At 48.0% G+C, this 23877-nt stretch overlaps 1 protein-coding gene across 2 annotated transcripts in view; it reads left to right on the forward strand.

Moving 5' to 3' along the window:
• Positions 1–9943, forward strand: part of Ptdss1 (phosphatidylserine synthase 1) — a 61051-nt gene extending 51108 nt beyond the window's left edge. Inside the window, exons 10-13 of one of the 2 annotated variants that reach the window (XM_063257590.1) lie at positions 285–384; positions 6533–6601; positions 7197–7257; positions 8855–9943. In XM_063257590.1, coding sequence (XP_063113660.1) covers positions 285–384; positions 6533–6601; positions 7197–7257; positions 8855–8964 — 340 coding nt within the window. In that variant the 3' untranslated portion in view covers positions 8965–9943. Of the gene's footprint in view, positions 1–284; positions 385–6532; positions 6602–7196; positions 7267–8854 lie in introns of both variants that reach the window. The other variant, XM_063257589.1, reaches the window with a different exon arrangement.
• The last annotated feature ends 13934 nt before the right edge of the window (positions 9944–23877 follow it).

Raw genomic sequence — 23877 nt, forward strand, 5'->3', positions numbered from 1 at the left:
CCACCCTCATGCTAAGAGAGGCTTTGAGTTACTTGATTCCAGGACCTTCCAACACTTCACACCTGTGGGTCAAGATCTTGGGAGGAAGGAAGAGGGAAAAAAAATACTGTTTCTAAAGAAAACGCCTGCGTCTAAAATAGCATCATTTTCTAGGATACCTGCTACCAGTGTCTGGAGCAGGAGCCTGTGACTGTATCTTTTTTATTCAGTCATGCATATTTCTGATAGTGCATATGCTCTAGTAAGATGGAATCATTAATATTTAACCTCTTGATTTCTCTTAGGGCCATTGGATTTCTGGAAGCTATCGTTTGCATAAAATTTGGACAAGATCTCTTCTCTAAGACCCAGATACTCTATGTCATGCTTTGGCTTCTTTGTGTGGTAAGTCTTTACTTGTGGACCCAAAAATGTTAGCTGAACTCCTGTGATGTCTGCTAAAAAGAACAGAAAGCAAAGAAAAAAGAATCACACTTGTGTGCCAACTTTCCTTAGATGTGCGTAGAAAGACTTTCTTTCTTTTTTTTTTTTTTGGTGGTACAGAGACTCGAACTCACACCTTGGGCTTGCCAGGCAGGCACTTATGCCGCTGAGCTAAATCCGCAGCCCTAGAAAGACCTTCTTATCACCACCCAAGAGTGGCATCAGTCTGCAGGTCAAGAACAACGCACAGATGGCCTCGCAGCACCTGAACCAGGTCACTTTGACAGGTGGCAGAGGCAGGTGCACCCTGCACACTTATTTCATCTACAGGAGTTTGTCTACACGTGCTGAGCGTTTTAAGGACAGCCGTAAAGAAACAAGGACAAAGGACTGTGACCTTTCCTTCTTCTCATCGTCATGCCTTTCTCTTTTTGCAGTGCTGGAGACTGAACCCAGGGCCCACACTGAGCCATATCCTCAGCCCTTCTTTTATCTTGAGACCTGATCTCACTAATTTACTGAATTGTCCAGTTTGTGCTTGGACTTACAGTCCCCTGCCTCAGCCTCCCAAAGTGCTAGGATTACAGACAAGCAAGGCCATGCCTGGCTCCTTACACATTTTAACACTCACATCACCATACATGGGTTTATGTGCAAAATGACATTGATAGGCAGCGTAAGGCGTTTCCAAAGGTGGGTTTGGGATTTCGGTCCTGCGGGCTCATTTGCTGACCTCAGCCTGGGTGAGCCGAGCTCTGCAGCAGGGACTGGGCTGGGGGCTCCCACCTCACTGTCCCTTCCTTTCTCCTTCACGCTTACAATGACACTAGCTCTTCTCGGCATGGACATTACATTACTGCTTGAGACAAAATTCTTATTTTATATTTAGGCTTAAGGTTCTTAATACATTGGTCCGCAGGGAAATCGAGTTAGCCCTGTTTACTGTCACCCAGTTTCTGCAGTGAGCAGCCTGCTGTTGGTCTTCCTCATCCCTTCCCCACTGACCCCATCCCTAAACTCCAGGGCAGACCTACCTTTAACAGCTAAGAACGGATCCAGAAGCAGACAGGAATGCTCTTTCTGTTTCTTTTAATGCAGCCACCACTCCGTTCACATTTGACAAAGAATTGGCACTATTGATACTATCAACTATGCGTCCATTTTGCAATTACTAACTTTCCGTTAGAGTTCATGTTTTACAGATTTATTAGAGTCACCAGGCTACTCATCCCTCATAGCTGGTGCTTTCTGAGTCTCCTTTGTTTAGTAAGTTTTCCCATCATCTCTAGCTGTGTTTCCTCTGCAGCCTATGTGTGAAGAAATCAGTTCTTCATCCTATAAATTTTCTGACAATCGGTTTTCCTGTGTCCTGGAATTGGGCATATTTGTCTCTTTCCTGTATTTCCTATAAAGAGTCATTGGATTTAGATGCATGGTCAGATTCAGGTCCTTCTTTGTGGCCAGACTGGAATTTATTTTTAAGATTATCTTTCATGCCCTTCCTGCTGTCTATTTTTGGGTTGTTAGAATCCTCCCTATTCCAGGGCACCTTGAGCCAGTTTCTTCTTGGGCAGGGAACACTGATCTGGTTTGCAGTTACAGCACAGATGTGGAGCTCACAGCTGTGTCCCCCACAGGTGTGTGAGGAAGCTGTGAGGAGTCCCTTGGACGTGACTGTCCTGTCCTACATGGAGATTTCCCTTGCTCTCCTCAGATTTCTCTCTAGCGGGTGGCTGGGTCTGGACTGGACTCTGGCCTAACTCCATGGGCAGAGTTGGCTTCTGTCCTCTCCTGGCACCAGAGAGCCATAAGTCCCACAGAGGGCAAGGCTGGTGGGACGCAGGGGCATGACAGGCCCTTCCTCACCCAGCCCGCATACCGGGCCTCCTGGCTGCATGTGGCATGTAATTCTCCTACGCTGGGCCCAGGACCAGGGAGTTTATTTAGTTTGTGCCTGTCCCCTCCTCCTTGTGGCACTTCTCGTTCTCAGGGAGAAGGTTTCGTCCTTTGCCCCGCTGTCTGCGTACAGGGCTCTGTGGTGAGTGAGTAGCAGGCTGGATCAGAGGCGGGACTAAGCTGTCCTGGCGGCTGAGAGGCCCCCTGTAGGAAGCCATGAGGTGGTGACAGGGCTCTGCAGCTCAAGAGCACGATGGCCTGTGTGGGGAGCAAGAGTCAGGAAGGCGAGGTTGAAGACAGGAAGGGCTGTTACATGGCTGATTTTGGAACCCAAAGGTTTGCAAGGAAAGATTGCCTGGTCTGAGCTGTGTCCCAGAGAAACACATGCTGGGTAGGGGGCCAGGAGGAAGATGGGTGGGGATAGGGTGGAGTCACGGGGTGTTGTGGGGCCCTAGGGAGAAATGGCTGAGGTGGGACCAAGGCAGAGGCATCGACGTGCAGAGGAAGGATCAGGTTTGAGTTGCTTAAAATACCTGAGATTGCCGGTATATAGAGAAGAGGTTATTTATCTGTGGCTTTGGGCCTGGCATGAATCAGCGCATCATACCAGAGCCTGTGGCAGAACAGACCTGCTCACTGAGAAAGGGGAAGGAACTGTTATCGAGGAGGGCCTCCCACGAGGTTCCCCATCTTTTTTTTTAAATATAAGAAATTACAGTTAGGGCCTTCACACTGAGCTGTATCCCAAACACATTTTATTTTTAAGACAGGGTCTCTTCAGTTGTCCAGGCTTTGCTCAAACTTGAGATCCTCCTGCCTCAGCCTCCCAGAGGGCTGAGATAACTGGCATACACAATGGCCTATTCTAGGCCCTGTTCGTAAAGGTTCTGCCACCTCTCAGCAGTTACCAAGCTGGGGCTTAAAGTTGTAACACAGGCCTCAGGAGTATTCAGGATCCAAACTACAGCAGTCCCTCTTGGACATTTAGCAGTGAAGAATAGAAACAAGACCTGGCCTCCCACCAGCTCACAGATGGATGTGGAAGCAGAGGCCCCTGGCAGCTTCACATGGCTGTCTGCTCAGGCATCACACATTTCAGTGCTCACTGCCACCCAGAGAAAGCCAAGCAAGGTTTTCAGGGTGGTGGCCCCCACACCTGGGTCACAGACTGCCCAGCTGCCATCCCAGTTTCCTGTTCTCCTCCCACCACCTCCCTTAAACACAGTACAGTAGCTGTCCTAAGCCTGTGCCTTGCATTTTCAGTGATACATGCCTGGATTTCACAAGTGTGATTACCAACCTGTAAATTACAAGCTTTTATCTCCCAGGACCATGATAAAAGGGCCTCCTGCACCCAGGCAGAGTGGTGGATGTGGCGTGTGTGCCAGGCACGATGATAAGCACCTGTCCCTAACTACACTCTGTGCTGGTGTTTGCCCAGCCCCTCTGCGAAGCCAGCTGTGTGGCTGGAGGGAGTCCTGCTGCTGAGCTCCTGTCTTCCCAAGCCTGGACCTGGGAAGGGATGAGCCTTGTGCATTGCCCTCTGGTGGCCAGAAGTTATGATGACAGGCGAGTGGAGTGGTTTGCCTCCCACAGCTGGGCCTGGTTTGGGTAGGGAACATCTATCTGTGTGTGTCTGTCTCTCACGCTCTCTCTCTTGCTGTCTTGTTCTCTGTCTCTCTCTCTCTGTCTCTCTCTCTCTGTCTCTCTCTCTCTGTCTCTCTCTCTCTCTGTCTCTCTCTCTCTCTCTCTCTCTCTCTCTCACACACACACACACACACACACACACACACACACACACGTACGCGAAGCCCAGCACAACGTGTTAGCCCCTTTTTAAAGGCCCTAACATACATAGGCTTACAGACTGTATCTTCTCTATTTTTTGCCACTAATAGCAACACTACTGGGGTCTATAAGAAATCTGGGCAAGTATTTAGATATGCTAAAGGTTAGCTGTCATTTGCACTTTATGTTTAATGTATGTAATTTTTGTGTTTTATATATATATATATATTTTTTTTTTGAATAGGTGAATATGTGCCTCTTTTTTTAAAAAAGAAAGAAAACCCTTGTCTGTAATGTGTGTCAGTCTGCCTGTAGATTGAACATAAAGTGAGCTGGTGATCGTGTTTCTCCTGGGGGGGAGGCCACTGGAGCACTTTGTCTTTTGGAACTTACAGGAGACTGTTAGCCAAGCAGGGTGGCAGCACACCCTGTAATCCCAGAACTCTGGAAGGCTGAGGCAGGAGGATTGAACCCAGCTGGGCAATGTAGGGATTCAGTGACCCCTGTCTTACCATGAAGTGCTGGGGTGTAGCTCACTGTGAAGGCTGAGGGTTCAATTCCAGTACTGAGAAAGAGAGAGCCGAGTTTGGAGAGACCGTGCACCTGGCAGACCCTTAGCAGACGCTGCTGACCTAAGGAGCTGGGCTGGACTGGACCTGCCCTGCAGTGCGGAGAATCCCGGGCCCACCGCCCCTTCCTGTCTGCCCGCATGCCCGACTCTGCAGTGTGAACACAGCTGGCGTTGGCTATTCTACTGATGCTTCTCCTTCTCTGGGATGGATGAGTTGGATGGGTAGATAGAGGTCTAAAGATGCGTAGACTTAAAATCAGTGTTTGTTTATACGGTAGCCGTTCCCAAAGCTACGATCCAGGATGTTGAGGGACCAGTGTCCCGGTCCTGTTTTGCCACACACCCGCTGTGCATCCCTAGAAGCCCACTTACGTCTCGAGGCTTCAGCCTCTGCCTCAGGAGGCAGGCGGAATGATCTTAGAGGGGACCTTTTTCTTCTGATGGTAGGATTCTTGGGGAGAACAGAAAGTATTCCCTCAAGAAGAGAAGGCCCCTCATAGGGGAACGAGATGAGATGGGGGAAGGAGGGGGTCCAGGGTGAACAGAAGGAGCTGCTGTCACTCCGTGTACCAACTCTACACAGGGAGTGTAGACATTATGTACTACGCACATGTACTGATAAGCTAAAATTTTTAAAAATAAGAAACAAAAGAGAAGGTGCCATCATGATTTCATTGCTGTTGCCGTGGTTGGTCAGGCAACAGGTGATGACAAGTACAGAGGTGGCCACAGGAGACGCGGTAGGAGACACAGCACTTGGAGTGCCAGGACATCCGAGGCCCTGCGGCTGCAGGACAGGGTGTCATTTGTCTGGTTTCTGTGCAGCTTAGGAAGGAAGGACCTGCTGATTCACTGTCCTCTCCTCTCTCCCTCCATCCTTTGCTACTCAGTTTGAGTGACTTGAGATGTTGGGAGGTTCTGAATTCTCACACAGTTGTCCTGGGCACCCGGGGGATGAGATTGCTTGCAGGATCCCTGGGACACCCAGACCCATGATTGTTCCAGGTTCTCCCATAAAATGGCAGGTTTACATGTAACCCCCCACTCACGTGGGTCTTGTAGGTCATCTCTAAATTGCTTGTAATACTTACACAATATTTGCAAATCATTGCTGGACTGACTTTTAGGGAATGACAGCGAGGGGGTGGGCCGTCTGTGCATGTTTGGTTGGGATCCGTGGTTGGCTGGGTCGCACACATGGAGCCCAGTGGTGCAGCGGGCTGGCAGCAGATCCTCTGCTGGAGTGAAACCACATCATTTAGAGCACAGTGCAGGCTGGATGAGCAGGGCAAGATGGGCACAGAGGTGTCACCGCTGCCTATCCTCTGGGTACCAGGGCTTGCCCTCCTCCATCCACACAGCCTTTGTTTACTCTTTATTTTCCCACCTGCATAAATAAGGAAAACTCAAGAAACAAGAGTTGGGTCAGAGTGAGGCCACTGACACTAAAAAGCCATGACAAGCAAGGTTAGCCCTGTCCTGCTGAGCTCCACCAGTCCCTGGGATGTCTGTCCCCTGTGCCCTCAGGGACCACGGTGCCCTAGGCCCGATGGGACTTTCTTTCCGGTCCTCCTGACAGCCTCCAAGATGGTGGCAGAGTGGAGCGGGTGGGCTGGGACACGGAGAAACAGAGGCCCTGTGTCCTCTCCTGCCGACCTTGCAGACTGCTTGGGAACTATGTCCCGACAGTACCTCTCTAGTCACACGCTTTGGGTTTGCATCCCCTGGAAACGTGCAGAGATGCGCCGAGCCATCATCACCCGTGAATTCCCTGGGAACCCGGAAGCTCTGAGAACTGGGTGTTTCTGTGCATGATCATTTACCAAGCACATCGCGCGTGGTTCTGTCTTCCAGGCCTTCACCACGTTCCTGTGCCTGTACGGCATGGTTTGGTATGCAGAGCACTATGGTCACCGAGAAAAGGTACGAGACAGGCCGAGACGGCGTGGGTAAATGCCTGCCTAGTGCGGGGCGGGCTCCGGGCCTGAACCGCTCGGTCCCAGTCACTTGCCTGCCACGCTTGTGATCGGCCTGGTCAGCAGATCAGTATTATTATCCCTCTTTTGTAAGGGATGTAAATCTTAATTATGTTCTTAAAAAAAAAAAAAAATGGGAATGCGCTGGACCATCCCTGGAAGGCTCTTATCCCTGGCTCTTCCTCTGTGCTTGCGCCTCTCCATGGGTCCCAGCCCAGGTGCCCATCGGCAAACCTCCTACCCTGCCCTCCTCTTAGAAGATGCCAGGCTCAGGGCAGAGTACAGATGTGAACAGGGTAGAATGCTGTAGCAGTCCATCCACTGCAATGTTTTGAATAAAAATAATAACTTTCATCATTTATCCATATCTTTAGTTTCAAGAGCTAAAGGTGCTTTCTAGAAGGTTGATTCTGTGTGGCCCAGGAGCCCTGATTTTCTAGCTGAGGAAGACAGGAACACTCACTAAGAATGATCTCAGCCTGGGGTCACTTTTTTGCTCTGCCACTCCCGCATGCCCCCGCTGAGTCTGTCTCTCTCCTTAGACTTATTCAGAGTGTGAAGATGGTACCTACAGCCCGGACATCTCCTGGCATCACGGGAAAGGTACAAAAGGTATTGTCTTGTTCATCATGCAAAACTGTACTGTATCCCTGCGCCCTGTGCTCCCTGTGGAGATTTGGGATCAGTGTTTATCCTCTCGAGGATGAAGGCCTTGAAGCATCTCAGCCCTACTTGCCAAATGTCTCCTGTCACTTCCTGAGAGTCGCTCACAGAAGCCACTTAGTCAGAGAGGCCGTATCTTCCCCAAGCAGGAAACAACAAGAGGCCTGGTCCTTTCAAGCACCTGACTGGAATTCTCTGTCTTGGCTTTCATTGAGAGTGGAAATGATTAGAAAGAGTTGAGTAGCAGGAGGAAACGCCTTTCAGAAGAGGCGGATCTGTTGAATTGCATTTATTCAGGAAGCAGAGAATTTCAGTAGTATAGTTAGGGGCCCCCTGTTGGCCTCTCTCCAGGGAACATTTTGGAAAGATACAGGGCCATTTGGCTGTTTGACAGAATTAGACTTGTGAGTAATGACCCTGAGGAGGTTCCACTGGCCAGTACCTCCTCGCCAGTTCCCTCGTGCTGATGGGAGGTGGGCTGGGGGTGGGAATCGTGGAAGTGATACACCAGGCCCCACAGTTGCCTAGAGAAACCAGGGCTTATGGAAAAAGCAGCTATCTTGAGTTTTTTGGAGCCAGGCCCACTAGAGATCCCTTGGGGAAGACACTCGAGGGCACTCTGCTGAGTTGCTGGCCACCTGGTGGGTGGGGACAGTTTCTCTGGGACCAAGGAGTGAATCAGCCATAGGCAAGCAGAGAGACCTCCAGCCGCCATATTGAAAGCCATCCATCTCCTCACAGATCCACCCTGGCACTTCCAGGTTTTCTGTTGAAAAGAATTAAATAGCGGTAGAGATATATTTGTTATGTGGAGCAGTAAAAAAGAAACAATGAGAAAACAAAAGTCTTCAGAGTGCTGAAAAAATGGAACTCAAATAGTGCTTGGAGTGGACACACAGATCTGGGAACTCTGATGGCTATCTTCGGTGGTAATTTTCCCCAGGGCTGGGCCTGAACCCCAGAGCCTTGGGCTTGGCTCAGTTGGCCACAGGTGCCATTGAAGGGTAGAAGCGACTCAGAGTGACCTTGGCCAGGATTGGCCATAGTGGGCGGTGGGGGCCTGACCTATAAAGATTTCAGTCTCTGTCAGTAGCTTGAATTTTACAGAATTAAGACTCCTTCCCAACTGAAGGGTTAGAAACCCTGGTGTGTTACAGCTCAGGGTGTAGAAAGTCAGCTGATCCACCCTTTCACAGGTTGCAAGGTAGTTAACAGTTTTAATTTTCCCTCTTCTGCGCTTCAGTCTCATTTGTACTGTCACTGAGGGTCCTGGTCACCGTGACCATGTCTGCCTTACCTGTGTGGGTGTAAGAGCTCTTCGCAACCCCCCAGGTTTTGTGGGGCTGTGGCCTTACAAAACCCAAGCACCAGGTTTGTGTCCTGGCCTTAATTTATTAATGAGGCCACTAGAGGGAGAGCTAGTCTCAGGGAAGAGCCTGCTCCTGGCAGAGAAAGGGAAAGAAAGCCAGAGAGGACAGGACTGAGTCCTAGAGACCCAGCAGCCCCAGGTGACAGTGCCCTTGATTCCTTTGGTCAGGATCAGAAGACAGCCCACCCAAGCATCCGGGCAACAACGAAAGCCATTCTTCCAGGAGAAGAAACCGACATTCCAAGTCGAAAGTCACCAACGGAGTTGGAAAGAAATGAAAGACCTGGTTGATCAAAGATGTTCCAGAGAGTGCCTAGAACTGAGAGGGAAATGGAACATGTTTGGGCCTCCCTGTTAGGAGAAAATATGCAGAGCAAAGGGACAGAGGAGGGGGACTTCGGGGGTCATTATTTGAGAGTGTAAGTCTTGTTTCCCATAGACCCGGCCACGTCAGGCAGACCATGGGCTGGGGTCCTTTGCCAGTTTGGGGTCCTGCCTCACCTCAGCACTGGCATGCAGTCACCGGGGCGGTCCAGTGTGTGAGGACGAAAACAGCTCTTCGCTCACCGTCGCCAGGAGCAGCTCTGTGCTGGGTGTCTGCGGACGCCCTGTAAACATCTTTGAGACATGGCCTTAACCGGGTAGTTAGTGGACTGGTCACCACATTTTATTTTTGTGAATCAGCCTTTTCATTTGATTGATTGAAGTTCAGGCCACTTTCCGTGTTATTTGGTTGTCTTTGTTCCGTTGTTGTTGTTACTGTGTTCCAATTAGGATGCTTCAAAGCTTTCAGAGTTCACTGCTGAGATTGAACTTGTGGGAGGGGTCCCCTCCCTTCTAGAGGAAACCGGGGAAACTTTTGTGTTGCTCATCAGCACCCTCGACCACCCTTCTGGACCGTCAGCCTCACGGCAGGCAGGGCACAGCAGCCTGAGGAGGGCTTCGCTGCCTGCGCGGGAAGCTGGGTTTGCTGGGAGCCTTTTAGTTCCATTCCACGTGTCCCTGGTCCAGACCTCCCTGGCCTGCCAGCGAGGTGAGCACACAGCTCCTCCCTGCCGGGTGCCTTTTACTCGTGCTTGGTCTCCTCCCGCCGTGTGTGGCCCACGTTGTCCTTCAGTCCCACGTGAGGTGCTGGTGAGTACAACCCTTCAGCCGTGCCATGCTCTAGAACTTCCTCCTGATAGTTCACCACCTCCAACAGATCCCTGTTTGAAATAAAGCAATCCACATTAAAGTCCTTCAACCATCTGGCCCAAAGTGCTCGTTTCTTTGTATTACATAGTATGTCCATTGTGCGGAAGCAGTGACTGTATTTGCCAAGGGACTTTAAGAATGTGTGTGTGGTGTGGGTGTGTGTTGTGTGTGGTGAGAAAATTAGATATTTTAAAGGGCTTGCAGACACCTCTGTCCTGTCCCTTGGCCCACGTGACCCACGGGAACGATGCATAGGCATTGTTGCTCACTGGTGCCCAGTTGTATCTTTTGTCTCTAACAAGTGGCTGCTACCCAGCTGTTTAGCTTCTAGTTATAAACTCAACAAAAGCAGTCTTTCCCCTCACCTCACAAAGCACACAGATTTCAATGTCTTTTCTCTGTGTAAAGAAATCGTCTAACTATAGAAATGTCTTGTTTTTCTTCCTCTGTGAAGCAGTTCCAAGGTGAAGGGCATGAGTCATACCAAGCCAGTGTCACATCCTGTGTTCTGGTGACCACTGGATTTGGAGCCACCTGCACGGACTTGCCCCAGAAAGCAGCACAGCAGCTGCTGGCCCACAGTGAGGAAGGGAACCTGGCATGGGTCACCACACTGGGCTTCCCCACGCTGTCCCAGCAGCAGCCGCAGCCTTCCCAGGAAGAGGTGTGTGGTGTGAGAGTGGAGTCTGGGCCTGGCACTGGTAGATGTCCTACCTCTAAGCTTTGTCTCCCACCCCGGACTGGGCTCAGACTAACCACCCCATACTGGGCCTTTGTACTGAACTGTGTCCCTAAGCCTTTTATAATTTTGAGTTAGGGTCTTGCTGAATTGCCCAGACCTGGCCCTGACTTTGTGAGCCTCCTGCCTCAGTGCTGGGATTATAAGTGGGCTCCACCATGCAGAGCTGCCTGTGCTTTTCTAACCCATCCAAGATGCCTCTTTTTAAAGACTGGTACACTTCCTAAACGTCTTTTTCCAGCAAGTAAATGAGTTTTATTTTGTTTCCTCTGCATTTTGCTTTTCTGAGCCCCGAGGGCTCCTGTGTCCCTCTTCTGTGCCCATGACACATCACCAAGGGACTCCGGGTTCATTGTGCATGAGAGCCAGGACTGGTGCTGTAGCCTTCCAGTGCCTGGTGCCACTAAGGACTCATATGCTTTCTCCACTCTGCCACAGGGCGGGTGTCTGGCGCATGGGGTGGAGCCAGGCGTGAGCTTGGCATGGTGTGGTGCACACCAGGAGTGAGATGCACATGCAGCAAGTGGCCCTCTGCAGCTTTGCAGGAAATAGGCAGGAAGGACCTCAACTACATTTCATGCACTTTGGTTTGAATTCAGACCTTTGCCCTTTTGGCAAGAGCTCCTGCCCAGAACCGTTACTTTCATGACCAGCCAGGACCCAGGACCGTGGCTGCCATTCATTCCTCCTTCAGGTCAAACCGCTGCTCGGCCCGCTTCCCACTGCCTATGGAAATGGACCTTCAGGTGACGGAAATGGAACACACGTCTGGAAGTCACCCTTTGGGACCTGAAATGGTTCAGTCATAAGTGGCCTCAAGTTCCCCGTCTGCATGTTGCAGCGTAGAGCATGAAGGATGTCTTAGTGTGTTTCTCTTTTCAGTTGTACTGCTCCGGACATTTCCCCTTTGTTCCTTTTTTGTCATTCTTGACCTTTCTTAGGGCCTCTCTTCCCTTTCTTTGTGTCTCTTTTTACCATTGGTAGAAGACTTGGTCAAACAGCCATGCTAGAATGTTTCATTGACCTAGTAAACATTTCAATGATATTTACAAGTGCCAACCTAATTTTCACTAGGATGATTTTCCTTTTCCTTTTTGTTAACTGAGGACTGAACCAGGGAGCTCTACTCCACCACTGAGCTACATTCCCAGACCACACCATTCTTTTCCTTTCCTTGTTTTTTGAGATAGGGTCTTACTGAGTTGCTCAGACTAACCTCAAACTTGGAATCCACCTCCCTTTGCTTCCCGACTTGCTGGGATTACTATGGGCCACCACACCCAGCATAGGACTAATTCTGTGGTAAGCTCATCAGTCAAGTTCTCACCCTAGACATAGAAAATTCATTGCTAAATTTAGTTCAGCTTTACTGGCCCTCCCTCAGAAGCTGCTCACTGCATATCATCCTGAAACAACATCTGTGTTTGTGGAAGCCTGTCCTTTGGAACTGGATTTCTGGGTACATTTAAAGAGGCCCACACGGCTGCAGGAAGGGAGGAAGTTTGGACACGGAAGGCTTAATACAAAATAGGAAATGAAAATATCTAACCACCAGAAGTAAGCCCTTTAAACATTTAAGTTCTGCTTAGTGATTGCTATGAAATTCCTGGGCCCACCATGAAGATTACCGGAGTATGCATTGTATCATTCTTACTGTTAACAACTGGGAATCCCACAGAGGGACAATATAGTTCCCATTTGTGTGCTGGACATCCAGATGTATGGAGAGCCAAGCCTGCTGTCAGCATTGTATCACTGAACAGAAGTCTGTCCTCAAAATATGTGTGCATGTTTCTAGGATTATATTTGAGCTTCAATTCTTTGCAAGGGTCAGTACTACAATGGCTGAGACCAGTAGGCTGCAGTCTTATTGCTAACTCATAATTATTAGATTACTCCTTATCATGTTTGTTGTAAGCATGATAATAGATCTGTCATAGTTGAAGGTTGCAGTAGTTTCAAATCAGACTTTGGAGCTTGATGCAATAAATAAATAACAGCTTTTAAACTTTGCTATCTTTTGCGAATTTAAAAGAATTATTGATCCCTGCAAAAGTAAATAAAAGTGATTTTTGTTTATAAGCACGCCAAATTATAAAATTCATATCAGATGTCCACTAAAAATGTGTTTAGGCCATTCCAGAAATTTCATCTGTGGATTTTCTTCCCAGATAGTCCCTTTCTTGCAGCTTACTGGGTGGCATTTTTAAGCTACCTGTCCTATATTTGTTGCCAAAGTCTAACACCATTGAAAGGTTTGCCACAGGCCCAGCTCTCTCCCAAATCTCACCTGGCTGAGCTTAGTTGATACCTGGTGGTACTCTGATTGTCTAAAATCCAGCATCAGTGTTCACCCACCCAAAGAAGTATGTGACAGGTACACTTGCTGCCTGCAACCCTGGCAACAGATTCCTGAGCACTCCCCACACACTTGTCCTCTTGGAGCAGACCAAGTGTTAGCAAATCCATTCCCTTTTTGCACTGCCCAGTGTGAGCAGTAACACGGTTCAGACAATGGAATTTGCCTGAGAGCTTAGCTTTCATGTCGACTCGACCGTCTCCCTTCAGCTTCTTCAACTGAGCTGGGCCCATACTTGTTGCTTTTGTGCCAGGGTGCTAGTGACTTTTTTTCTTGTTATGGAGCATTTGAAAAGTGTCACCTTGCCAAGAACTGTGGGCGCTAATGATACCATGAGATGGCAGGAAGGTTGCTCAGAGCTGTTCCTAGCAGTTCTGTTACTGGGTAGGACACATTCTTTTTTCCTGGAATCTGAGTAAAGGGGACTCTTGGCTTTGCAAACCTCAGGAAATGAGACTTTTCGGGTTTAAAAGAAAACAGTTTTTAAAAAATTGAAACCAAAGAACCAAAACACTGCATTTTTGCATTTGAAATATACACTAGCATTAACCATGGAGTCAGTCTGACGATCCGGTGAGGGAACGTTTCACATCAGAAATCACTGTGCACCAGCTGCCCCCTCGCTCTTCTGACTACGCTCATCCTGGGCAAATGAGATACATTATACATGCAACCCTGGAAAGCCTTAAGGAAGATCCCAGCTCCTCTTAGAGTAAATGAAACCGAGACCAGGAGCAGGAAATGAACTCACTAGGACCTCTCCTCCCAAGGCTTCCAGCTGTACTTGGAGAAGTACAGCTTCCAAAAGTAGACAGGCTCTCAGAAGCCCCTGCCTGCCCTTCAGCCTTCCTAGCAGCCATCATCACAGCACAGGGCTTGCTAGTGAACCAGAACCCAGAGTGGCTTCTCAGCCTTGGGAAGGGGTGTCCCAGATCTCTGTATTCTTGTTCATTTTGAATCATTTGAAATGGGCAGCGGGTTTCCCACTTGCCAGGAACACAAGGCAGAGGAGGGAGGTTGCGTTCTTGCCTCAGGAACATCCACCCAGGAGGGAGCTGTCAGATCAACTCAGAGCCCAGGGCTTAAGTCCAGAGTCCTTAGCTCAATGCTGTGCGCACTGTCTTACTGTCCGGCTCTCCCCACCAACCTCCCTCCTCCAGGCCAGCACAACAGCTGCAAATGGCTGGTGAGCAGCCAGCTCCTCCAGGGTGTGGTACACCTGTGTCTCCTCTCCTCTTGAGAGGGGACACAGATCTCAGGCTGTCATCATTAGAGAGACCAAACTGCCAGGCCACTTTGTAGATGTCAGCTGCAGGAGCGATGGGCTGGTTGTGTGCTTGGGGGACAGGAGCAACTGGCACCAGCTTCTGTGTCTCATGTTATGAGGGTGGTGTGCTCCAGCCTTGGCCTCTGCCATGTCTGTGGAGTAAGATGAGAGAAGTCGCCATCCCATCCCGGAAGCAGGGCCCACCTCTCCTCCTGGGTTGCTCCCCTAGTGTTGCTGTGTGTGCCACAGACTGTCAAAGACCACTCCTCTCTCCTGTAGCAGCTCCCTCTGCCCCCAGGAATGTGATTTACAATCTGGTGAGGCCATAAAGTTCTTCTCTTCACTTCAGAAAAACAGCAAGTATGGGAAAGAATGTAAATTATAAATACTGAATTCCTATGGTCAGCACTAATGTAATGGCGTGGGTAGCTTACTTTTTTTAAATATGGAATGCATATGGCTTTAATTTCTAAGGGGCTGCCCGCTCCCCTCCCCCACCACTGCCATATTTGTAGGGAAAACAGATAACCAGATAACAGCAAAATGTCCTGCTGAGATAGTGCTTTTTCCAAATGAAAAACAGCACTTCTCTGATGACTCATTGGCCAAATACTTGGAAATGCCACTCTTGGAGAGAGGGCAGTGGGTGACAGTGAAGACATTCCCAGGCTTATCACCCTGGTATCTGGTGTTCCTCCAACCCCAAGCCAACCCCCAGTGATCTCACTTAGCCACCCCCAATTTTTTTAAAACTTCGGAGGAGACTTTTCTCTAAGACTTTAGAAACATTCATCCTGTCTCCCTTCTCAGTCACGATGCTGCTGTCACCCTGGGAACAGACTTAGACTGCTGCCACCAGCAGTGAGGACAGCTGTGGAGTGGTCCAGAGTTCTCACTCCAGCTGTGGGTCAGCTCCTGGCCTAGGCCCCACAGCTGGGCAGCAGTGACCCCTGGCCATTCCAAGGGGGAGGGAGCCACTGCTCGCCATGTGAATTCCTGCTGCCAGAGGCCTCAGACCACAGAAGCCCATGCATGGTGTCCCTGCGCTGGAGTTCAGCATTTTCTCTCGTACACCCAGCCTCATCCTGCTTCAGAATGATGAACGAAAGCTGAAAAAACATGCAGGGCTCAGAGTTCCCAGGCTGGTGTTAAAGGCTTGTGCTCTCCGTGTGGTCAGGAAGCGGCATGCTGACAGGGTGGCAGTGTTTCAGTGTGTGTGGGAATGCGGTGTTCACAGTCACAGACACCTCCCACGGAGCCTCTGCACTCTCCTGCTCACCCTCCGTGTCTTCCTGTCGTTTTCTTTGGACCGCATTTGATTCACAAAATGCCAATGTCAGCTTGTGTGTGGGGAAGCAGGACCCACACAGCATGGAGGAGAGGACCAGCCGTGATGGCCACAGAAATGTACAGAGTGCCGTGTTTTCTCACAAATTAAGCTAGCAGAGGGCTGAGAAGCACAGGTCTGGAGTACTGGTTGCTCCCGAATGTGTTGGCGTGTGGATAAACTGTATTCTCACTACAGGGCTGGGAACTGCCTTTTAAGTTTAGAACAATGATGTAAACACAGATTTTGGTGTCTGCTTCTGAGCTGGCCGGCATCATGAAATCTAACCCAAAATGGGTACCACAGACTTGGCTCAAAAGCAAAAACAGAAACCTGTATCTTATGTGAGATTCACTCCCTCAGCTTTTCCTGTTCCAGCCCTTGATTTTTAAAATAAATGTTGCAGACAGCTGTACCTTGTTTAGGAAAATCCTTTCATCTCCAGCTGCTTGGATTGGGGGAGAGAGAAGAAATATTTAAGTTGCTCAAATAAATTGCTTCACATTTCATGTTTGCATCACACTTTTGTTACTGAGTTACTAACGTGGCTGGCAAGGGATGCTCTTGGCCCTTCTTGGCATCAGAGTTAATATTAAAACATAACAATAACTTCATGCCAAGTATTAGGCTTGATTTCCATGATATGCCTGGAAATTCCTCCCCAGATCCCCATTGGCATTGCCCCATTTTACAGATGGAGAAATGAGAGGTTTGAAAACATTGACTCAAGTAATTTTCCATAGAATGCGAGACTTGATCAGAGTACTTGACAAGCAGTAGAGTAAGGATTCTGGTTCTTGCACTGGATTTTCCTAGTTCAAATCCACCTCCCTACCACTCACAAGCTGTAGGCCTTTGGGCAAGTTATTTTGTTTCTTTGCCTCAGTTTCCACCTCTGTACACAGGCAGTGATAGCACCTACCTGATGAAGTTAAGAAATAATATGATGTTAAGAAATAATACAATCTCATGGAACAGTGATTAGCCTATTGCAAGTACTCAATCAGTATGCGTCATTACCATTGTGTAGACACCTGTCTTTGGGGCACACGGCCATGAAGCAGGCAGTCACACTAAACAAGGCAGGAGCAGGTGAGCTAAGCACAGGCAAGACCAGGACGGAGTGCAGGGGACAGAAGAGAGATCCTACAGAGAAGCAGTGGGGTTTGATACCCCAAGGGATTTATACCCCTTGGCTTCTCAGGGGTCACCATGATCCTCCTTAGCAAGCTCCTCCCTCCTGTCCAGCCTCAGCTCAGAGGCAGTGAGGCTCCCCTTGTCCTCGCAGGGATGCTCTCCCCATCCATTCTGTGGTTCTCATCGTCTCTGATAGTGGGTCCATTCATCCCCAAAACCTGACCTACAGCAGCTGTTCAGTGTGTGCTCTTTGAGCAGTGGAAGGACACTGGATGTGACCTTTCCGTGATGTTGGAGTTCCCATAACCCAACAAGTCTCACATCTCTCTGGTTCTGAAGAGATCCTCATCTGCACTTGTCCAGCTGCCTCCACTTCCTCAGCAGACACCATCAGCTGTGTCTGTGGCCACATCCCTACAGTCACTCTGCCCCTGCACTCCCACAGATGTCCACTGACTGTGGAAACTCCCAGCATCCCTTTGGAGAGTAAATCAGGAAATACCTTTTCTCCACATCTCCTAAATTATCTGTTCTTTGAAAGTAATACCTTTGGACCACTTTTTGATCCTTAGTGCTTGGGCCAGGGCAGGTACCAAAGGCATCCACTGCCTTTTCCCACCCCCTGTTGTGGTGCTGCCCCTTCCCAAAAGAAGGCTCTGATTTTCTCTCTAAGATGCTGGGTTTTGGCCATAACTCAAAACTTCAGACTTTGTCGGCCACGCCAGTGGGAATCACAGTCCCAGAGATCCTTTTTAAAAAAAAAGAAAGAAAACTTAATATAAAAAGGTCTTACTCTTGGGGCTGGGAATATAGCTCAGTGGCACAGAGCCTGTCTGGCAAGACAAGGCCCTGAGTTCTATTCCCAGGACCAAAAAAAGAGGTCTTACTCTTGAAATTTCACAAAAGCAAATGCCAGGGTTTCTTTGCCAGTCTACTTCTGGAGTGTTGGAAGAGGTCCATGCAAAGGAAAGGGACTTAAAAGTGTTAGATTCATTAACTTCATATTAAACCCCTCTAACATACCCAGTGTAACTCACTGCACCTGCTTGGAGTTAAGGAAGCCACATCTTGTATTTTTCTGACAAATTGCTGCAATCCCAAGACACCACTATTGGCAGGAAGTAGAACCTTCCCCCCACGGCCTCCGTCCCACCCAAACACTGGGAAGAACTCTAGGGCTTTATCCATCCCCAGGGCCAGCAGATCTGAGTCTCCCGACCCTGGACACTGGGATTCAGGAGCTCAGCCCACCTCCTCAGCTTGGGCCAGTGAACGACAGTCTGCCATGCCAGCACACCACTTTCTGCCAGTCCTGTCCCACAGTGGCAGTGTTCCAGTTTGCTGGCTAGGGGACACCGTGCCTGAAGTCATTTCCAAAGCAGGGAGGTTAGAAGTTCAAGCCTGAACATTGCCTACTGCAAATATAACCCTTGCCTCTCAAGCCGCTGTGGTTCCCAGCCAGGTACCCTATTTCCTTACCACAAGCCTTCCTTTGGGGCTTGGTACCCATCCCTTCTAGGAACAACTGATCCAGCCAAGATTCCCATACAGGCCTCCTCAAAAAGGAAGCAGTGGAGCTCTTGGTCTTTTTGCTTCCCTTTGGCTTTCTGCAGACTTGTCACCTGTTGAAGCCACCTGCAGCTGCAGCCACCACCATCCCACCAGTTTTATGATTCTTTGCCAACCAGAGCTTGCGGGACCTGGTTCATCAGATCTGAGAGATCACAGAGAAGTTCCCACTCCGCTATAAAGTTGTCCTTCCTGAAGAAGCCCCTCTGGTTTTTAGATGGTGTCTTAGTTACATTTCTCATTGTTGAGACAAAATACCCAACACACAGAAGCTAGAGGAGGAAAGGTTTATTCAGCTCAAATTTGTAGACGTTTCAGTCCATCATTGGCTGGCTCCAAGGCAGGGTGATTTGGCAGAGGGGCATCTCGGAGGACAAACAGTTCATGGTGGGCAGAAGATGGCAAAACAAGCAAGGGGCGACTGCTGCTGTTTCTACTCCTGGTATCCCACCCAGGCTCCTCAGGGCCGGCAGCACTCACACCCTTAATCCAGCTGCCCTTGATCCTGGCATTGCACCATGAATGGATCCCAGCATCACGCACTCTATATCCAGCCACATCTGAAAAAGCCCCACCCAGGACTGCATGGGGCTTTGGGGGGCATCTAGACACAGCCACAATGGATGGGGATGGTGTGGAGCTTTCCCAGGGCTACACCACAGGTGTAGGCATCTGCTGCATGTCTAGGAGGATGTTCCTTGTCTTACAACGACCACTCTTTTCTTCAATGAGGAAAAAGCCCCAAAGAAAGGCACTTCCACTGGTGGCTGTCCCCAAACTGAACTAATTATCTTTCATCCTGCTAACTCTATCCTGCTGGGACCAGTCGAGTCTGAAGAACTATTTTTGCTTTTTGAACACAAATGCTCTTTTTCTTGCATCTGTTCACCCCGAGCTTTCCAGACAAGCGATGATGGACCATTGAGTAAGATGTTTCCCCATGAATAAAATACACTTAACGGGTTTTTCAGGGAAGTGCATGTTTTCAAGAAAGCCTCTCCCACATGCACACCCTCCTTTTCTGAGTAAGTGTCTGTGTTATTCTGACTTCTTCTGGGGTTAACTGAACCAAGCGTGCGTTGTTCATCTGGCCACAAGGAGGGGCCGGCCCCCCATTCTTAGCTCACGATCCTGTAGCCGCCTGCCAGTCCTGCCGCTGATGGAAGCCAGAAGGCCGGGCTGCAGTAAAAGATGGCTGAGGAAATGAAACAGGATCACACATTGTCACTCCCTTTTCCACCCAAAGAAAGTGGCTCCCAGATGCTGTATCTGCCATCCATTTTCTATTTGTAAATGCTTCAGGGAGGAGGTAGATGGCAAAAGGCTTGCATGACATAGCTGTCCCAGAGTAACACCTGCATGGGCAGACAGAAGAAAAGGGGGGCCGAGGAGTAGCTTCCAGGTGGGGGTCAGGCTCAGTCTATGTGAAACCCCACATACAGGGGCACTTCAGCTTTGAGCTCATTATGCCACAGGGCACTTCAGAACATTAAAGCTCTGAAAAGTCTTGCAGTTAAGAAACATACTGATCATTACCGACTGAAAAAAGGCTCCACAGAACACACGTGAAGAAAGGATGTTTGGGGTGGTTTTCAGCAAGGTATTTTTCAAAGCCTTTTGCTATATAAACTGTGAAAGAGGCAAAGAAACATAGTTCATAGGAATCAGAGCTGGATAAACAGCTGTATCCAAAGGGCTTGAATTAATTGATTAATAGCTAACCTGTGGAGGGATTCTTAACTGCATACTGCAAGGTTGATCCTAGCAGGTTCAACATGCTGATCAGTGACGTACATATCACAGCATTAGAGACCTATTTTTTACATTTTTCAGTAATCTCAGGCCATGGAGAGAGCTAATATGCCACATAACAGGTTGAAATACTGTCAAAATTAAGAGAGGAATCTGAGATTCCTTGGAATGAATGGTGTAAGTAAAGGACAGATGGAATCTGACTTGAAACCAACTCACATGAAAAGGTCCTGGGACTGCAGCTACCCTAAAGTCATCTCAGGTCAAACATGAAATGAGCCACTGTGTTCTGACGTCAGAGAAGCCATGCTAGGTAGCCAAGGTGACTTGTAAGTCAGGCAGGACAGTCTGGGTCCTTCAGGTCTTGTCTTCAGGTCCCGTGTTGCACTTCCAGAGGGATATTGGAAAACTGGAGCGTGTTCAAAGGATGACCAGCAGGGTGAGCTGGGGAGGATGCCCTTGAGAAGGGAGCTGGAAGAAATCAGAGATAACTGTATGATCTGTAAAAGAGGAGATAAGGAGCTGTTGATAAGAGTAGCTTGGAGGCAGTGTGGTGTGGCAGAGAGGTGGATCTGTGCTTAGATTTCTGTTCGGTATTCTAGACTAGATGACCTTGAGCATATTTCTTAACATCCCCTGGCTTCCGAGTCTTTAGATGAGCTGTTACCATCCTATTTAGGGGCTCACTGGGAAGGGTCAGGAGCAGTCAGTGGTCAGTGCATGCTCTTTTCTCTTCTTCTCCCTGTAAAGAAGGGTGACCCCAGCAATAGGAAGGATGACCCGTTTGGGAGAGCATGGGGGAAACGGACCAGTGTGAAAATCCCCAGAAATCCTCTTTGGCTGAAGAAAAGTAGAAATTTTATGATAAACAAAACCGGGAAAACAAAGGAACTAACTCACCTCCCTTTAGGGTGACAATGGACCTTTCATGAGTCTATAGGAGAGATCTCTGCTTTGAGCGGGAGATGGAATGGAATTAAATTTCTTCTACCACCAAGATTCCATGAGTGAAAGAACCAGCTGGACTGCTTATCGTGATTCTCTTTATGCAACCAATATACATAGTCAACCTCCACTCGTACATAGTGAAGCAAAACCAGGTGTACTTATTTAGGATTACTGTTGGCCATTTCCTATGATGAGTTCTTTCTCTCTTCTTTTGGGATTCCCCTTACAGCCCAGTTCAGGAACAAGTCCAAGCAGGCACCTGGTAAATGTTGCTAAGTGGACAGGAAAGGTCTATGTAGACCGCGCTGTGTAGAAGTCTAAAGGCTACACAGGCTCCCAGTGAACTCGTGCCGTGTGTTTGAGCCTTGCTCTCTGCTTCTGGTCTTGTTTCTCAGGAATTCCATTTCCTTTCTATGAGCTGGAGATAGTGATTACAGCTTTATGAGACAAAGCTGAGTAGGGTATTTTTAAATCTTTGAGAATACAGTAAATAAACAATTACAGGTACCATTGTTTTTGTAGTTGCTATCAGAGTTAACATAAATCTGCCTAGTATTTACATAGGAGTATTCTAACTACAAACCAAGAGGCTTAGGGGCCAGTTGGGTTCTCTTTCTTTCTTTCTTCCTTCCTTCCTCTCTTTCTTTCTTTCTTTCTTCCTTCCTTCCTTCCTTCCTTCCTTCTTTTCTTTCTTGCTTTCATTTGTTTAACAGGCTCACAGCCAGGCTGGCTTTGAACTTGTGTTCCCTTTATTGTAGTACACGTTTGTGGTACATGATGTTTACATTCCTTGTGTGCAGTTGGTACCTGTGTACATAACACATCTTAAGTCCCTTTTCTCATCCCCATTCCTTCCCCTTCCTGCCCATTCCCTCCATCTCTTGATCCCTTTCCCTTTCGAGAAAGATCTATCTCCCTACTTGCTATTATCTTTTTATATTTTAGGTGTCTCATGTAAGAGACATCATACACTATTTATTTGTGTGTCTGATTCATTTCACTTAACATTATGGTCTCAAGGTGCCTTTTGAGTACCTGAGAATACAGGTCTGTGACACCTGACTTTTTGTTTCAGTGTCGTGATTCTACTCACATGAAGTTCTATTATAGGAAAAGCTAAGCCACAGTCACTAAAACATCAGTGGGCACTTGGTTCTTCCTACATCTTCTTATTTCAAACTATCTTCTCCAAACAGTGTTCTTAGTCATCATCCTTAGTTACTTAAATCTCTCTCAGCATTTGTTCTAACACTTGTAATTGAAACAAAGCAGAATTAATTGAAAATGAACAAAAATGTAGAGGTGGACTTAGCCCAGCTAGAAGTTCCTGACCAGGTCAGAGCTGGTCCAAGGCCTCCACAAGGGCGCACCTGGCTTGCAGTGACCTGGGCTGTTTTACAAGGGAGCCTCCAGCTGTGACCACATGGGACTGGCCCTGCCCTGTCCCTTTGGTGCCTAAAGCACTGGGGGCACACACAGTGGGCCTGCTGCCCTGGGAAGTGAGGACCCTGCACCTTTCTTAGTGCTTCACTAGCAGGGGCACAGCCTGGATTTTCAGGTACTTGACCAGAAAAGGAAGAACAAAACACAGATGTTTTTCAAATTTTTTAATTTTGGTAAAAATAATAGAAATATAAAATTAACTATTTTGGTCCTATCATCCTGTAGAGTTAAAAATATTCATATTGTCATACAACTAACCTCCAGAACACCTTTGTCTTGCAAAAAAAATCCTATATTCATCAAATAACAATTCCCCATTCTTTCTGCCCAGCCCCTGGCACTCATCATTCTGCTTTCTGTTTCTATGAATTCAACGATTTTATAGACTTCTTATCAATGGGGCCATACAGTTTTTGTGATTTATTTCACTCAGTACAGTGTCTGCAAGGTTCACAGTTATCAACCTCAAGCAGCATTATTCACAGCAGCCACAAAGTAGCAGCAACCTGGGTGTCCATCGACAGATGAACAGAGAAGCGAAATTTGATTTAATTATGCAAATATATTCATTCATATATCTGCATATATACACATGCACACATTCAATATATTTATATTTATCCACAAAAAGAAGTGACATACTAACACATGCTACAGTACAGATGCATTTTAAAACCTTATATTAAGTGCCAATCAGTTAACATATTATATGATGCCATTCATAGGAAATGGCCCAGATAGGAAAACTGTGGGTCAGAAAGATGGGCAATTGCTGAGACCATAAGGAGAGAATAAAAGAGGAAGGTAATAGATTAAAAAAACAAGAGTCTATATTCAGCAGATTTTTAAGTGTACAAATCACTAATATTAGCTATGGACACTATCCCGTACGGATCTCCAGAATTTACCTATACTGTGTAACAGAAGCTTCATACCTTTGATCAGTACTGCTCCATTTTTCTCTCCCTTGACCACTGAAAACCACCTTTTCACTCTCCGGTTCCATGAATCCAGCTATATTAAATTCCTCATAAAAGTGGGATCATACAGTATTTGTCTTTCTGTGACCTACTTATTTCACTTAGTGTAATGTCTTCTGGGTCCAATCATATTGCAGATGGCAGGATTTCTTTCTGTAAAGGCCAAATCGCATACCATCTTGTGTGTACATCACAGTTATCCATGTGGAGTGATTCTGTCTCTCAGCTACTGTGAATGAAACCGCAACGAGCCCATGAGATGCTCAGACTTTTAGCCAGGACCCACATTTAATGGGCGCCTTCCAGGTGCCACGTTCTGTGCTCTCTAAGCCTAATCCCACTTCATCTCCTCTGTACCCTGTCTGAAAACATGTGCTGACTCCAAGAAACCATTCTCAATGGGGTTCATCTTGTGGTGCATGCACGATGTTCTATCCAGGCCACAGCGGGTACAGTCATCTCCCTGAGGGTGGGAA

The sequence above is a fragment of the Cavia porcellus genome, unplaced genomic scaffold (genome assembly GCF_034190915.1).
Source record: "Cavia porcellus strain 051 isolate PalLab524CR breed Dunkin Hartley unplaced genomic scaffold, mCavPor4.1 scaffold_10, whole genome shotgun sequence".
Taxonomy (NCBI): domain Eukaryota; kingdom Metazoa; phylum Chordata; class Mammalia; order Rodentia; family Caviidae; genus Cavia; species Cavia porcellus.